This window comes from Mauremys mutica, chromosome 6 (genome assembly GCF_020497125.1).
Source record: "Mauremys mutica isolate MM-2020 ecotype Southern chromosome 6, ASM2049712v1, whole genome shotgun sequence".
Taxonomy (NCBI): Eukaryota; Metazoa; Chordata; order Testudines; family Geoemydidae; genus Mauremys; species Mauremys mutica.
Genome location: NC_059077.1, coordinates 37715156 through 37731412, shown reverse-complemented (window position 1 = coordinate 37731412; position 16257 = coordinate 37715156). Strand labels below are relative to the sequence as shown.

General features: G+C 39.5%; 1 protein-coding gene across 3 annotated transcripts in view; it reads right to left on the bottom strand.

Annotated features, from left to right (window-relative positions):
* Positions 1–641: 641 nt before the first annotated feature.
* Positions 642–16257, bottom strand: part of IPO11 (importin 11) — a 233387-nt gene continuing 217771 nt past the window's right edge. For all 3 annotated transcript variants that reach the window (XM_045020850.1, XM_045020851.1, XM_045020849.1), the window contains exon 31: positions 642–2223. In XM_045020850.1, coding sequence (XP_044876785.1) covers positions 2059–2223 — 165 coding nt within the window. In that variant the 3' untranslated portion in view covers positions 642–2058. The remainder of the gene's footprint in view (positions 2224–16257) is intronic.

Here is a 16257-nt window from a genome sequence, read left to right as displayed (position 1 = left end):
TAGGAATCAGTGAGGTATTGTTTTGACATTAAAGACAACATATTTTTCAAAATAACTTTTTGTTAATTTTGTGATTGCATTTTAACAAAAATACTCTTAGATTTTAGGGTGTTTTTGGCACATTGAACTAAAAGCTATATTTTTATCTAGGGATTTAAATAAAGTAATAGCTAAAATAGCTATTTTAGTAAATCTGCTGTATCAATACCTAAGCTGAAAACCCATCAGGAGGTGGAAATATGTGCATTCTGTAAGAATTTCTATCCTCAAAAGTATTTATGCCTTAGTATTTTATCATCACATTAACAGACATAGGCATTCTACAGAATATGTCAAAAAAGCCTATTTAATATGTTCTATTTAAATGTATTTTAGAAAGTGTAATGGAAATATATTAATAGTATGTGTGTGTGTGGGGGGGTAAATCATGGTAAGTAGCTTTTAGCCTGAATCATCAAGCACAAAAGTTAAATCTGTAATGAAGAATTCAGAACAACAATATTGCCATTTACAATTCACAGCACTTTTATACCTTATAAGTACAATAAGACTCTTGAAGGAGGCATGAATCTCTAAACTATTGAGAGTTTTTTGTATACTTAAGAATAAAAGCATATAGATTAAGACAGTCAGAGGTGAGGTATCTTTGGAAAGTTTAATTGAAACTTTACTGTTTTCTTTTTGGAAGCATCAACATTTCTAGCACATTTTCGGTTCTATAAGATTACAAAGGGGCAGTAGGTTCTCCAGTTACATACTGTACCCAGGTTGCTATAGAAAATTTATACTGTACATTTTGCTACCATGTTTTCAGCAGTTTCCTTTAAAACGAAACAAAACAAAACACAAATACAATAATCCACAACTAAAAAGGGTTTTGACAATAGAGGGCAGATCACCCCCTGAACCCTCAAAAAACCAAACAACCCAAAAACAAAACAAAACGTAACAAAAGACACTTTTTTTTCTCTCCTGGGGATGAGGGCAGGAAAGAGGGATGGACAGAAACTTTCCTGTGTGTCACTGACAGAGCCCCGAACATTCCTTTCTCCATCTTTCTTAATTTACCATTCTCATCACCATTCATAGTGTCTGATCCAAGGTTAAAGCTCACTGAAGTCAAAGGGCTATGGATCAGGTCCTTAATCTTCTGAAGAGGGCACTATTCAGCAACACAGAGCATACCTTCCACCTCAACTTCTTGCAAGGCTGGTGGTATATATCCACAATACACTCAGCTCCCACCAGCCTGAGAGAGACCAAGATCAGAAAGTGAACTCGGGTCTCTGATACAGGACAGAAGTGCATTACCATGATGTATTGGGGTTCTTACACTACATATTTAAGTAGAAAACATGTATGCAGAAAATAAAATGAGACAATTTCCCTTTTCTAACAATTTTACCCATACATGGATCAGTATCATGAAAATAAAACATTTGACTGATACATTTGTTTTCTTTTCAAACTGGTGTTTATCTCCCCAAGCATGAAAATCTTAGGAATATGTACGTATGTGGATGTATGTAATATATAATATTAAAATCCAATTAAAGACTTAATGTCTTATAGTCTCCTGCTGCAATAATTGTTTAAATGTTTTTTTTTATTATGGTGTCATAAACAATTAAAAATGTAAGGCAGCCCAATTGAGCTGTTATTGTTACACAAAAATATCTCCTACATTAGCCCTCACTTTTCCTCAAAGTGTTAAACACACGATTATAAGATAATCAAAACATTTTTTTCTATTAACAGTAAATCAAGCAGTTGTTTTCACTGTACACGTTACCTCATGCAGCCCCCCATTCCTCATATATATAAAATTACACTCTCTTGTGAAACAGGCTTGTAAACTCTACTTAGGAGCCAATTTACATTTATTCTGTCAATCCTACATAAAGAAAAAAAATAAGTTTCATGGTCTCTGCTTCATTATTTTTTACACAAGTTACTTTTAGCTTTTAAGCAGGTTTTTGCATATAAGATGGAAGGCTAGGTGTTTTTTCATATTTTTGAACTGGAGAGTTAGACATAAAAAATCTTGTTTCTGACTCTTTAGAAGCCTTGCAAGAATTCTTGTAGTTGTGTGACTATTTCTGTATCCACTGTTTCCATAAGTGCCTGAAAGGCTTGTTCTCCCAGTAATTCTTGCTGTGCCTTTAGCTTCTCATAGACGAATTGCTGCAGCGACACAGTGTGTACAGGGTCCTTCAGTGCAAGCTGTGAAAAACAGATAAGAGCAAAAATATAGTAATGCAGGCAAGAGGCAGTCCCAACACACCAGTGATTCATACATCTATTTTATAATCTGAGCTGAAGTAATAAAAAGCTTTTGCTTTCCTTTGTACTTATGTCAAGTATCAGAGGGATAGCCGTGTTAGTCTGGATCTGTAAAAGCAGCAAAGAATCCTGTGGCACCTTATAGACTAACAGACGTTTTGCAGCATGAGCTTTCGTGGGTGAATACCCACTTCTTCAGATGTATTGCATCTGAAGAAGTGGGTATTCACCCACGAAAGCTCATGCTGCAAAACGTCTTTTAGTCTATAAGGTGCCACAGGATTCTTTGCTGCTTTGTACTTATGCTGAGCAATGGTCTCATTGAGTCAAATTCTTCCAAGGAGAACTCAGTTATCTCCACAATGAAAATTAAACTGTAGTTTCAAACTAGTTAAATAACATTCTCAAATCATGGACTCAAACTGCTAAAATACTTTGCACTTCTATAACTTCTTCCATCAGAAGATCTCATAATACGTTATTAACTACCATTAAGTATACTCATCATCCACGTGAGGTATGGTAAATATTACTGTGGTGGTCACTTTAGAGATGCCAATCACCCATATTTTACAGATGGGAAATCAGAGACATACATAGGTTATGTAACTTGTAAGATTTCCAGAAAGCCTTTGACAAGGTCCCTCACCAAAGGCTCTTACGTAAATTAAGCTGTCATGGGATAAAAGGAAAGGTCCTTTCATGGATTGAGAACTGGTTAAAGGACAGGGAACAGAGGGTAGGAATTAATGGTAAATTCTCAGAATGGAGAGGGGTAACTAGTGGTGTTCCCCAAGGGTCAGTCCTAGGACCAATCCTATTCAATTTATTCATAAATGATCTGGAGAAAGGGGTAAACAGTGAGGTGGCAAAGTTTGCAGATGACACTAAACTACTCAAGATAGTTAAGACCAAAGCAGATTGTGAAGAACTTCAAAAAGATCTCACAAAACTAAGTGATTGGTCAACAAAATGGCAAATGAAATTTAATGTGGATAAATGTAAAGTAATGCACATTGGAAAAAATAACCCCAACTATACATACAACATGATGGGGGCTAATTTAGCTTAGAGTCAGGAAATAGATCTTGGAGTTATCGTGGATAGTTCTCTGAAGATGTCCACGCAGTGTGCAGAGGCGGTCAAAAAAGCAAACAGGATGTTAGGAATCATTAAAAAGGGGATAGAGAATAAGACTGAGAATATATTATTGCCCTTATATAAATCCATGGTACGCCCACATCTCGAATACTGTGTACAGATGTGGTCTCCTCACCTCAAAAAAGATATTCTAGCACTAGAAAAGGTTCAGAAAAGAGCAACTAAAATGATTAGGGGTTTAGAGAGGGTCCCATATGAGGAAAGATTAAAGAGGCTAGGACTCTTCAGTTTGGAAAAGAGGAGACATGATAGAGGTATATAAAATCATGAGTGATGTTGAGAAAGTGGATAAGGAAAAGTTATTTACTTATTCCCATAATACAAGAACTAGGGGTCACCAAATGAAATTAATAGGCAGCAGGTTTAAAACAAATAAAAGGAAGTTCTTCTTCACGCAGCGCACAGTCAACTTGTGGAACTCCTTACCTGAGGAGGTTGTGAAGGCTAGGACTATAACAATGTTTAAAAGGGGACTGGATAAATTCATGGTGGCTAAGTCCATAAATGGCTATTAGCCAGGATGGGTAAGAATGGTGTCCCTAGCCTCTGTTCGTCAGAGGATGGAGATGGATGGCAGGAGAGAGATCACTTGATCATTGCCTGTTAGGTTCACTCCCTCAGGGGCACCTGGCATTGGCCACTGTCGGTAGACAGATACTGGGCTAGATGGACCTTTGGTCTGACCCGGTACGGCCTTTCTTATGTTCTTATGTTCTTATGGTCTAAATTCACACAGCAAATGAGTGATACAGCTGAGAATAAAACCCATTCTGTAGATTTCCGTGTCTAATCTCTAACCACTAGATAATGATCTGCATACACCCTGGACTTGTGAGGCTTACAGTGAATCAAACTAATTTGTATATAAACTGCCTATAGTTATTACCTTCCCCTAACCTACCTACCTCAAGAATTGTGAGTAGGAAGGTTATATTACCTCTGAATTTAGTACTATAATAACCACTACTAGAATACTGTGTCCAGCTCCAGCACCCACAATTCAAGAAGGATGTTGATAAACTGAAGAGAGTTCAAAGAAGAGCCAGAGCATGTGTGAAGGATTGGAAAGCATGCCTTATAGTGAGAAAGTGAAGGAGCTTAATCTATTTAGTTTATTTAGTTAACAGGGACTTGATCACAATCTATCAGTAGCTACATGGAGAACAAATATTTGATAATGGGTTGTTTTATCTAGCAGACAAAGATATAACAAGATCCAATGGCTGGAAGTTGAAGCTAAACAAATTCAGACTGAAAAAAAGTGTAGGTTTTTAACAGTGAGGGTAATTAACTATTCGGACAATTTGTTGTGGTGGATTCTCCATCACTGGGAATTTTAAAATCAAGATTGGATGTTTTTTCTAAAAGAAATGCTCTTAGTTCAAACAGGAATTTATTCAGGCAAATTCTATGGCCAGCTCCACCCACAGTCCCACTCCACCCCCAGCTCATCTCTGCCCTCATTCCTTCTCTGCTCCCAGATGTGCTTTAACAGTGTTATGATATTCTCCAATATACATTAGGATTTTTTGTACCTGATATCCAGAATCAATCTGAAAATTGAATTTTTAAAGCTCTTTTCAAGAATTTCTAGACAAAACCCATAAGCAATCATAACTAATATGCAATTATAATGATTGCCAAAACAAATCACATGGGCTCCAATGCAGATCCTCACTGTAAACAATGAGATTCCACAAATTGAAACACACTAGCTAATTCTACTGTGTACATCTTGGTGGATCCTTTTTCTGGGTCTAGCTGCTTGACATTAATAGTGGGGGAGGGAGGTTAACTACTTCTCAGGTATTACCATTATTAATTAATACTTGGCTTAAGGGAGAAATCGGAAATCTATTTCACACCATTCTCTTATATCTGAAGAAAATGTCCTTCCTTATGGAACTAAAGTCTTGACCCCGCTAGGTTCTGAGCATTTTGGCTTTGATCCAGCAAAGCATTTAAGTTGAGGGGTGGGGGGGAGGGTGACCAATCCACCTGACCCTTCCTGGCCAATGCTCTCCGCCCTCTATGCCTAGCTGGGCCTCTGGGACAGACCTGCCTCCCCTGGTACCCAGTGTCACAGCTGGGGGGAGGGGGAGGGGCACACAAGGTCACATGCCCCCCCCCATCAGATTTCTGCCAGGGTTCACACCAGAATGTGGCCAGCAGCAGCCTTGTGGGAGGGAAGGGATGGGAGCTACTTCCAGGTGCAGGGAAGGAAGAGGTGGGGAAGGGATGACCTGGCCCGTGTCTTTGTAGAGCTCATCTCTTCTCCTCCCTTACACCCCAATGTGGCTGGAAGCTGCTTGTCCCTTCCTGCCCGCACAGTGTTGAAAGGCAGGTAACACCTCCAGGCTGCTGCTGGCCACTGACATAACCCAGCCACTTCCAGCTACAGTGTGTGCAGGAAGAGGTTAAACCCTAAGGATGCATTGTGCACCAGGGCCAAGGGAACCAGACTGCAGGGGCTTCAGCGAACCTGTCCAGAGATACAAACTTAGATACAAACTAAAGGCTGCAAATCAGCAAAGCACTTACATGCATGATTTAATTTTAACGGTGAGGTGGCTCAGTTGGGGAGGGTGCCTAGGGGACGGAGCAGCCCCACACTCCCTGGGGGCAGGAGTGGGAACAGGGTGGAAATCACTTCCTCCCCCACTCCAGAGCTTAGCTGAGGGGTGGAGAGGTTTCCCCATGCCAGCGCTGTGTGGGGCTTTGGCACATGCAGGGCTTGGCTCCTCCTGGCCAGTGCCTCGGGCCAGAGGGTCTTGGACTTTCCTGGGGCGCTGACCAGCCAGAGGCAGTGGGGGAAGGAAGGAGCCTGCCGGCCAGGCTGGTAATGACCTGAGCACTCTGACTGGGGGCTGGTTCTCCACACAGCACTGGGAGTGGGATATGGAAGGGCAGCAGGACTGGGGAAGGTGAAGGGGTAAAGCAGGGAGAGACCAGAGAGAGGGGGAGCACATAAAGGGCCAATGGGTGGTCAGCAGAGGCGACAGGTAACCAGTGGCTGCCTGGTGCCTGCCTGGTGCCTGCCTGTAGTCACCAGCTATCGCAGCTTGCAGTGAGCAGCCAGTGCCGGACAGAAATGAGGTGGGGTCCTGCTGGCTGGGAGCTGGCATGCAACTGAGTCTACACTGATGGACCAGCTGGAGGAGCAGATGGGCCCCCCACGCTGCTGCTTCACCCTGCCACCAGTCTTGCACACCCACCCCCAGCATTGGACTTGACCCCATCCCACTCACCACTGGTGGGCGGGTGGCTGGCAAGTAGGGATCCGGCCAGCAGCAGAACCCGCCAGTACTGATGGGGGAGGAGGGGAGAAGGAGAGACAGAAAATATGGAACAATTTGCCTGTTTTTAAGAAGAAAAGTCAGGACACCTGCAGGAGGGCTTAAATATGGGACTATCCCTTTAAAAATGGGATGTCTGGTCACCCTAGGTATCTACCTGGCATAGCTGGGCCTGTCTGAAGTATGGAAGTATGGCATGTTATGTCTGCAGGTGAAGTTTCCTATCACCTCTCGCTCTGCATGGACATTTAGAATTAGCATCTGCATATGAAAATGCTTGGAGAAAATGATCCCAGAACTTGAATGTTGGAGACTGGGCATATCCTTGTGCCTGAAATTCCTCCAGCAGTGGTAGCATATGTTGAGTTACAGCATCAAGCTTTTTAATGACTTGTTGTAAGGATTCAATGTCTTTTGAGTCAGCCAACACTTCCCAGACAAATGCTGGAACTACATGAGCACCATTTAACAAATGAATAAAGTTTCAGAGCACTCAGGGCCTCAAATACTAGATTCAAGCTATGTAGAGCAAGGCGAACCACTTACCAACAAGCATTTGATTTTGAGTACAAGCTGCATACACCTCAGATTCAATAAGAAGGACTAGCAATGTGATTTGGGTGAAAAGCACCCTGACAAATCACATTGGTACCAAGTTCATTTGGGGGAGCCCATTTCACTTGCTGAGCAACAGCACACAGCTGCAACAGCTGCTGCTATTTCCTTACATTTCAGCATTCTAGCATAGACTAGCTATGTCAGCTGGTTGGACATCCACAATAAGTGCATATGCAACTGCTGTGTAGGTGCTATTCTTTGTTGCAAGCTTGTGGTTTAAATCAATCCAAAATGGAATCACATGAGTGTGAACAATATCATCATCATTTGGTATTGGTAGGATATCATGAGGTAGTAGTGTTAAAAGTTACCAAGAGCAAGCTCAGATGGTGTTTATTTGTAAGTGACAGGAGTTTTATTTTCTCAAGTACTTTTTCATAGTGAGTTGGTTCTGGACATGTTCTAGGTTTCTCAAATGCTGCACACTGTATAAAATACTTTGGTTGCCCAGGAAGAGTAGGTGACTTCCTTCCCAGCTTCGATGATATTTCTTGTGATGCTGGACTATCTGCAGACTGTTCTTGAATTACCATTCTAGACCAGTGGTCTCCAAACTTTTTTGATTGCGCACCCCTATCAGTAAAAAAATTTTGAGCACGCACTCCTGCCACGCCGGCTCTACCATTTTTGCCGAAAAAAAAAAACAAAACCAAAAAGAAACAAAAAAAGCACTCCTCCTGCCACGTACCCCCAAGGATCCTCTTACGCACCCCACTTTGGAGACCGCTGTTCTAGACAATGAATGGAAGGTGTTCGTTATATTACCAGTCTCTGTAGTGATGTCTATATTATTACCTTCTTTATGGATGAGATTTCCACCAGCAGAAAGTGCTATAATTCAATTTGGAATTAACAAATCTCCCTTGAGTCTTTCTACTTCAGTTTTTGCATCACTAGTGATTAACCACCTCAGCTCAGCATCATTGATAAAAAAAATCCATGAAGGTGTAGAATCTCTTTATTAAATTGCAAGACCCAAACTCATCGTGTAGCTGTGCAGCAAGGCTTATGTGCAGTGGTGTCATAATTTTGGAACAGTTAAATACTATGTACTCGACAATCTGAATGTCTTCTGAACGATCATACTCATTTCTATCTGAATTATATGCCTCTTTATCTATCAACCAAAGGACAAACTCCTGCTCCAAGTGGGGCATAAATGTAGCTGACCTCTGTAAAGTACAATCACCTGGCTTTGGATAATACTGAGTCTTTCCTTCTGGCTATTTCAGAGTGAAGGACTGAAGCAGAACTATATAAAACCACTTGTTCATTTGAAAGCTTCTCATCAGGCTCACTCGCCAGAAGAACATTGACAAAACATGGGTGAATTTAAGTTTCTGTTTCAGATTACTAGCAGCTTAGATAGCATCAGTTAATGTTATTGTACTGCACAGAATAAGAGTAGACTTGCTTTGTCCATGCTGTGCATGGAATAAAATTGCAGAACATAGTGTCTTCCTAATTTTGCCTGTAATTTGCTACTGGAATAGCTTGCATTTTCTACATCTGAGGGAAGTAGGGCTTTATATCTTTATATCTTTATAGCAGCTTGGACAGGAGACTAGCCTTGTTGTACATAAGACCATTGTCCAGTTCTTCCATCAGCTGATAACATGCAATGTCAACAGGTGAATGTATTGTTACAGTGTAACTAGATGGTTTTGCTTTACGATTTGTTTTACTGAAGTAGGAAGAAAGGCACGTTGAGTGATAAACTGCATTCTTAGCAATCAAGTCTTCCTCAGATATTCTGCACTTATGTCATCATATCTTCTTTGAAGTGCTCCCTCCCTTTGATTGGTTATTCTGAACTGAATATCCTTACAAAATCAGGACCCTTTTTCAAAGCTGAATTAAATTGTTAACAATCCCGGTATTATGTTTGCTTACCTCCATGTCAGCTTTATGCACATGAATTGTGCTCACCTGGATATCTGATATACCAGTGAAGCTTAATTTAAAGATTCAACTTTCCCTGGGATGTACAGCAGCTAAGTAGGCCAATCTGTAGGAGACCCACCAATAACTCAGCTGCTAGGAATCTTTGGATGAGAAATTTAAAATTACAAGAATGCTAAAATTGGTTAAACTAATCTCTCTGACAGAATGATATTTTCTCATTATTGCCTAGAGAGCTGCGATACTATTAATAAGTTACCAGTTACCGTACATGGTAAAGTGTGAATGCGTTGTTCCTTACAGGTCTCTGATCAGATGACAGTTATATGAAAGGCACTTCATATTATTTTTGTAAAGCATTTTAATATTTTGTATAGCAAACTGACAGATCTGAACAATTTGCATATTCTTAAACTGTACCGTCTTCTAAAATATTGTGATTTTGTATCAAGAATTTTTTTTTTAAGTTTGTATTGAAATTGACCTTTAGTTAGGGATCTTTATTTAAATTGTACGTTGTGATTTTATTGAATTTATCGCATTATATGAATGAAAACTTTTCTACATGATCCTAAGATAACAAGCTTGGTAATGTATATACACTTGACAAGATTCTTTATCTTCTTCTGTACATGAATCAGGAAAACTCCCTATGGGAAAAATAAATTTGGCACGTAATTCAGATCAAGTATCTGGTTTCCATTTCTAGTTCTTCTACAGACCTCCTGTGTAAACCTGGGCACTTAATTTCTGTGCCTCATTTTCCACATGGGGATAAACGTCGGGAATACTACTACTCAATTCTACCTAACGTGTTGTGTTTGGAGATCTTCATAAGGTAGGCCTTACAGAAATACATATTATTATTATTATTGGTCTACTACATTGAATTAGCATATGCTTAATAAGGACAGCAACTTTAGTGAGTCATTTTCCTGAAAAATTGAACTAGTCTAATTACAGTGTATGGCTTGATTGTTGCTTAATTGGGACAGCATTAGCAAAAATTCTGCTCAATGAGGATTCAGTCAGTGTCAAGGGGTTAAGTAATATTTACATTTGAAATGCTTAGCCTTCTAATTCAGAAATGGCCGATGAAGGATTAAAAGAAGAAATGTATTGAATATCAGTTCAGGATCAGCCTTTTTATTCAGTTCAGTGTTATCTTTCATTATAAAGCTTTTCAGACTGTTTATAAAAAAAAGATGATCAGAACAGCTGCTTAATCACGATGACAGACTCAGTAAACTGTCCCAATATAGCAGATGCCATTGTAGTTGGCATATGAAACACTGCTGCATAGCTTTCTAACAGGCCGGTAAATAGTACTTTGAATGTTGAAACAAGTTCTCTTTGTCTAGGTATTTATCAGACTACCATCAATGTAGTATATAAGTACCTCAAAGCAGTTACTAATTTATTATGATGCCACCACTGTGAGGTCAGAACTGACTCAGAAGTGTGCACTGGGATCAAGTCACTGATTCTGGTAGAGCTCTTATTTCCCAGTTATTTATATTATGATAGTATCCAGAGGTCATGATCAGGATTGGGTGCTGTACAAATATAGAATATACAAGTCCCTGTCCCAATGAGCAGAGACAGAGGGTGAGGTTCTGGGCTGAGACTCTTAGAGACCTAGCACAGAACTTGCAGCACACAGGGAGAGAGGTTAATGTGGCTTTAAGCTTGAAAAGAGATTAAATTCATGTTTGTTTGTTTTTTATCTTAAGCAATGAGGGTTCAATGCCAGTAGAACCTTGGAGATGTTAAAGAGAAATAATCCACAGTTTTGTTGATTAAGACCAAATTGTTCTCATGCTATCAACAATACTGTTGCTCTGTGTGGGAAACAATATTTTACTATGTGCATTGTATTGTAAACAAGCTAATAAGGAAAAAACTAAATAAAGCTATTTATAATTAGTACTGTACCAATATTTTTCTTATTGATTTCTGTATACTTATTATAAATCTATATTTATGTGTGATGCACTATATTATGTACAAAAAAATCCCAATAAAATCATTTTTCAGCAAGATGGCTGCAACAAGGAAGCTAGAAAATAAAAAAAAAATTCTGCTGATAAAATATTCAATGAGTTATTTATTGTGAGAAAGGCTTTTTACTTTACAAACTTTCAGCCAACATGCCTAAGCAAACTGGATTCTTTTTCCTTTAAGTATATTTAGCTATCTACAGTCTCATTAGAAAAATGGCATTGCATGACTTCCCCAGGGACAAACTTATCTCATGGGAAAGGATCAGACAGATACTTTAACGCAAAAGCAGGCAGGGATGAGTAATATGCAGCCTAATCCTCAGAGTTAGATTTACAATATAATAAGAGAGACAAATCAATAGTCTCTTTATAATCACCGTGGTTAACTTTTTTTCGATTATAAGCAATGAACAAGAAGTACCATTTCTCATAGTGTGTATATATTTGTTATTTTCTCACCAGATTATAAGAAATACTAGGCAAGAGAATAAAAAAAACCTCCCAAATACATACCCGTATAAAAGTACAGTCTAACTTCAACCAAAAAATAATTTCCTTCAATATAAAGTTAAGCATGCTCAATCTCTATCAAGTATGCGGTGCACACTGTTATGTCACTTAAAAAATGTTTCAGTTATGTTGTGATACTCATTATCAGAAGAAATCCATCTCTAAAACTATACAGCAGTGAATTAACATTTTATTCCAGGATAAAACTTCAGTGGTGTTTAAATTAAATAATCCTTAACTGACCAGAAAGTATTATTTAACCTTCACTTTACAGAGACTCTTTCCATTGTGTTCCCAACATCTCATGGGTCATGGAACTACTGTTTGATTACAGACTATTTACTGCCAGATGGATTAAGTGCATCTGAGAGTCTGGCCCTAAATTTACAATTAATGGAGCATGATTTACTTGAGAAAAACTTAACTGCTGTGCTGAAACACTCTTAAATATAGCGATAATAACACTCTAGTAACTAACTTGCTATCCTCTTCCTAAAACTACATTTATAAATAAAGTAATCTCTCCATAATGCTTGAAAAAAGAACGCAGTAGATTTCTGACAGGTTGCACTGTCAATCATTCAAAAGTAAAAAACGGTTACCTATCTTTTGTAACTGTTGTTCTTTGAGAAGTGCTGCTCATGTCCATTCCATTCTAGGTGTGCGTGTGCAGTCGTTGGAGATTTTTGCCTTAGCGGTATCCATAGAGTCAGCTCTGGCACCCCCTTGAGTGCCACATTCATGTGTTGGTATATCAAGCGCCGCCAGCCCTATGCCCTCTAAGTTCCTTCTTGGCGATAACCCCAACAGAGGGGCAGGAGGGCAGATAACAGAATGGACACGAGCAACATATCTTGAACAACAGTTATGAAAAGGTAGGTAACCGTTTTTTCTTCTTCAAGTGCTTGCTCATGTCGATTCAATTCTAGGTGACTCAAAAGCTTGTCTCTCTCTCACCTTCTTCATGCTGACCCTTCACGAGGCTGCCAAGGCCTTGGTGGCAGGGGTGGCCAGAACTGCTTCCATGCAGACTGGGGCGTATGCATGCCCAGCGAGCAAAGGATGGCTTGAGTGTACTTTAACCCATGCAGCCTTGCATCAGTCTGGTTCGAAAAGAAACCGTTCCCATCGAATGTGAGGTCCTGGATAGAGGTCTGCAGCTCTTGGGACAGGCTGGTGGTCTGAAGCCAGGAGCTGTGCCTCATGACCACTGCCAATGTGACCACCCTGGCCACTGAGTCCACTGTGTCCCATGTTATCTAGAGAGAGCACCTAGCTGCCGTAGTGCCCTCCTCCACCAGAGTGCCAAATTCCTGGTCTAGATCCTGAGGGAGGGACTCCTTGAACTTATGAAGGGAGTCCCATAAGTTAAAATTGTACCTGCCAAAATTGACGGCTCGGAAGCCAGATGAAGGGCCACCTCCATGAGCAGAGCCCGCAAAAGAATATCCTGCACTTTCTGAGTCCTGGGTCGAAAATGTTTACAAATACAGCATTCATCCTTCACACGTGACTCCCCTAGCACTTGAGGGTGCTGTGGGGGTCACTTACAGACATAGGCCTGTGACATTCCATAGCTGGCTCTACGAATATTGCAAAGGCAAAAGTCTGTGACAACTGCGCACACACCTAGAATGGAATTGACATGAGCAAGCACTCAAAGAACCACCATTCATTCTTAGAAGTCAGCTGATAAAACAATGCAGACAAAAGAAGAAATACACATGCTTAATATCATGATATCATTTTCAAAAAATGATTTTTGGCATAGCAGATTCAGCCCTTTTATGTAAATGTTCCATTACTCAAAGAAATATTTTGTCTAATAAAATAAAATTACACTAGAGAGATACTACATTCCCTCTCACTGGCAAATTTACTTTTGGTGGCTCAGTTGCAGAAGTGCAGACCCTGGATTTCTCCTTGTCACTTACTGTGACTGTTAGGATGATTACCAGTTACCACTGAGGATTTCCCTGTTATCTAGGACTCCCTCCTCTGCTTCTCCACGCTACTGCCTTCCTACCTGAAAGAAATATGTTAACCTACCCTACCTCCCTATATAATATGGTAGGTTTCTTGTAAATGTCAGTGTTTGGAAAACCTGGTTGGTAGTGAGTCTGCATGGTCTCAAATGAGACACAGAAAGTAAATTAAAAAGGTGAATGGCATACAATGTCATTCTGTGGCTTGGTCTATGACAGCTCAGATGATGGGTTCTATATATCAGTACCCTATCAGGGAAAAAAAACAACCTAGGGAGGAAGAACAAAAATTCAAGCTTGGAATAGAAGACAACAACTAAGAGGAAGGGAAGAAGTGGATTATTTTATGCAACAGCAAATATATCCTGAACTACCATTGTTGGGTCTGGGTACCTGCTGCCAAAAAAGGGAGCACTTAGCATAGAATTTTGTTGCAAACAGGGCTTCAAAACAATTTACAAGCATTGCATTCTTACTGAATTTGGCTCTATTAAAGCAATCAAACCATTATCATCATAAAAGGTTACCAAAAAATTTGCTAGGTGTCAGTAGGATAATATTTTTGTGGATTGTGAAACTGTTTCATTTTTTAAAAATTAATATGTTCTAATTAACTTAAAAAACTACGGAAGTTTAGAATTAAAAACAAAATTAAAAACAGCTGAATGGGATTATTGTAATTAGGGATACTGCAGTTTTAATGAAAAGTGGATTTAGCTAGATTAATATGCAAAGAGTTGACCTAAAACACTAATTGGCTCTACTTAAAATTAGCATACAATTTAAGGAAATTAAGAACCACCTGAGGAAACTGCAAACTGTATGCCAAAAACAGGAAAGTCAAATGTTTATATAAGATGTTGGCTTCCTACCAAAGAAAGAATGAAATATGAATTAAACAAATCGTTACAGATATAAACTGTCACTTCTGTTCTACAGCATAGAAACTTGAAACATTTTCTAACAACTATTCTGTGCTTAGTCTTTCTTGCAGAAAAAAAAATATAAATGTTTGGAAATCCTTAGTAATGTTCCTCTTTGAGACATAGGCAAAAACTGGAAGACATATTGAAGGATTTTTTTCTCCCTCTCCCCCACTCCCATCACTTCTTTGCAGCATTTCTTTAAGAATATAAGAATGTCTATACTGAGTCAGACCAAAGGTCCATCTGGCCCAGTATCCTGTCTTCTGACAGTGGCCAATGCCAGGTGCCCCAGAGGGAATGAACAGAACAGGTAATCCTCAAGTGATCCATCCCCTATCACCCATTCCCAGCTTCTGGCAAACAGAGGCTAGAGACACCATCCTGGCCATCCAGCTAACAGCCATTGATGAACCTATCCTCCATGAATTTATCTAGTTCTTTTTTGAACCCTGTTATAGTCTTGGCCTTCACAACATCCTCTGGCAAGGAGTTCCACAGGTTGACTGTGCATTGCGTGAAAAAATACTTCCTTTTGTTTGTTTTAAACCTGCTGCCTATTCATTTCATTTGGTGGCCTCAAGTTCTTCTGTTATGAGAAGGAGTAAATAACACTTCCTTCTTTACTTTCTCCACACCAGTCATGATTTTATAGACCTCTATCATATTCCACCTTAGTCATCTCTTTTCCAAGCTGAAAAGTCCCAGTCTTATTAATTTCTCCTCATACAGCAGCCGTTCCATACCCCAATCATTTTTTTTGTTGCCCTTTTCTGAACCTTTTCCAATTCCAATATATCTTTTTTGAAATGGGATGACCACGTCTGCACACAGTATTCAAGATGTGGGCTTACCATGGATTTATACACAGGCAATATGATATTTTCTGTCTTATTATCTATCCCTTTCTTAATGATGCCCAACATTCTGTTCACTTTTTTGACTGCTGCTGCACATTGAGTGGATGTTTTAGGAGAACTATCCATAATGATTCCAAGATCTCTTTCTTGAGTGGAAACAGCTAATTTAGACCCCATGATTTTATATGTATAGTTGGGATTATGTTTTCCAATGTGCATTACTTTGTATTTATCAACTTTCGATTTCATCTGCCATTTTGTTGCCCAAGCACCCATTTTTGAGAGATCCTTTTGTAGCAATTTGCCATCTGCCTGGCTATCTTGAGTAGTTTTATAACATCTGCAAATTTTGCCACCTCACTGTTTACCCCTTTTCCCAGATCATTTATGATGATATTAAATAGGACTGGGCCCGGTACAGACCCCTGGGGGACACCACTATTTACCTCTCTCCATTCTGAAAACTGACCATTTATTCCTATCCTTTGTTTCCTATCTTTTAACCAGTTACCAGTACATGAGAGAACCTTCCCTCTTATCCCATGACTGCTTACTTTGCTTAAGAGCCTTTGGTGAAGGACCTTGTCAAAAGCTTTCTGAAAATCTAAATACATTATATGCACTTGATCCCCCTTGTCCACATGCTTTTTGACCTCCTTAAAGAATTCTAGTAGATTGGTGAGGCATGATTTTCCTTTACAAATACCGTGTTGACT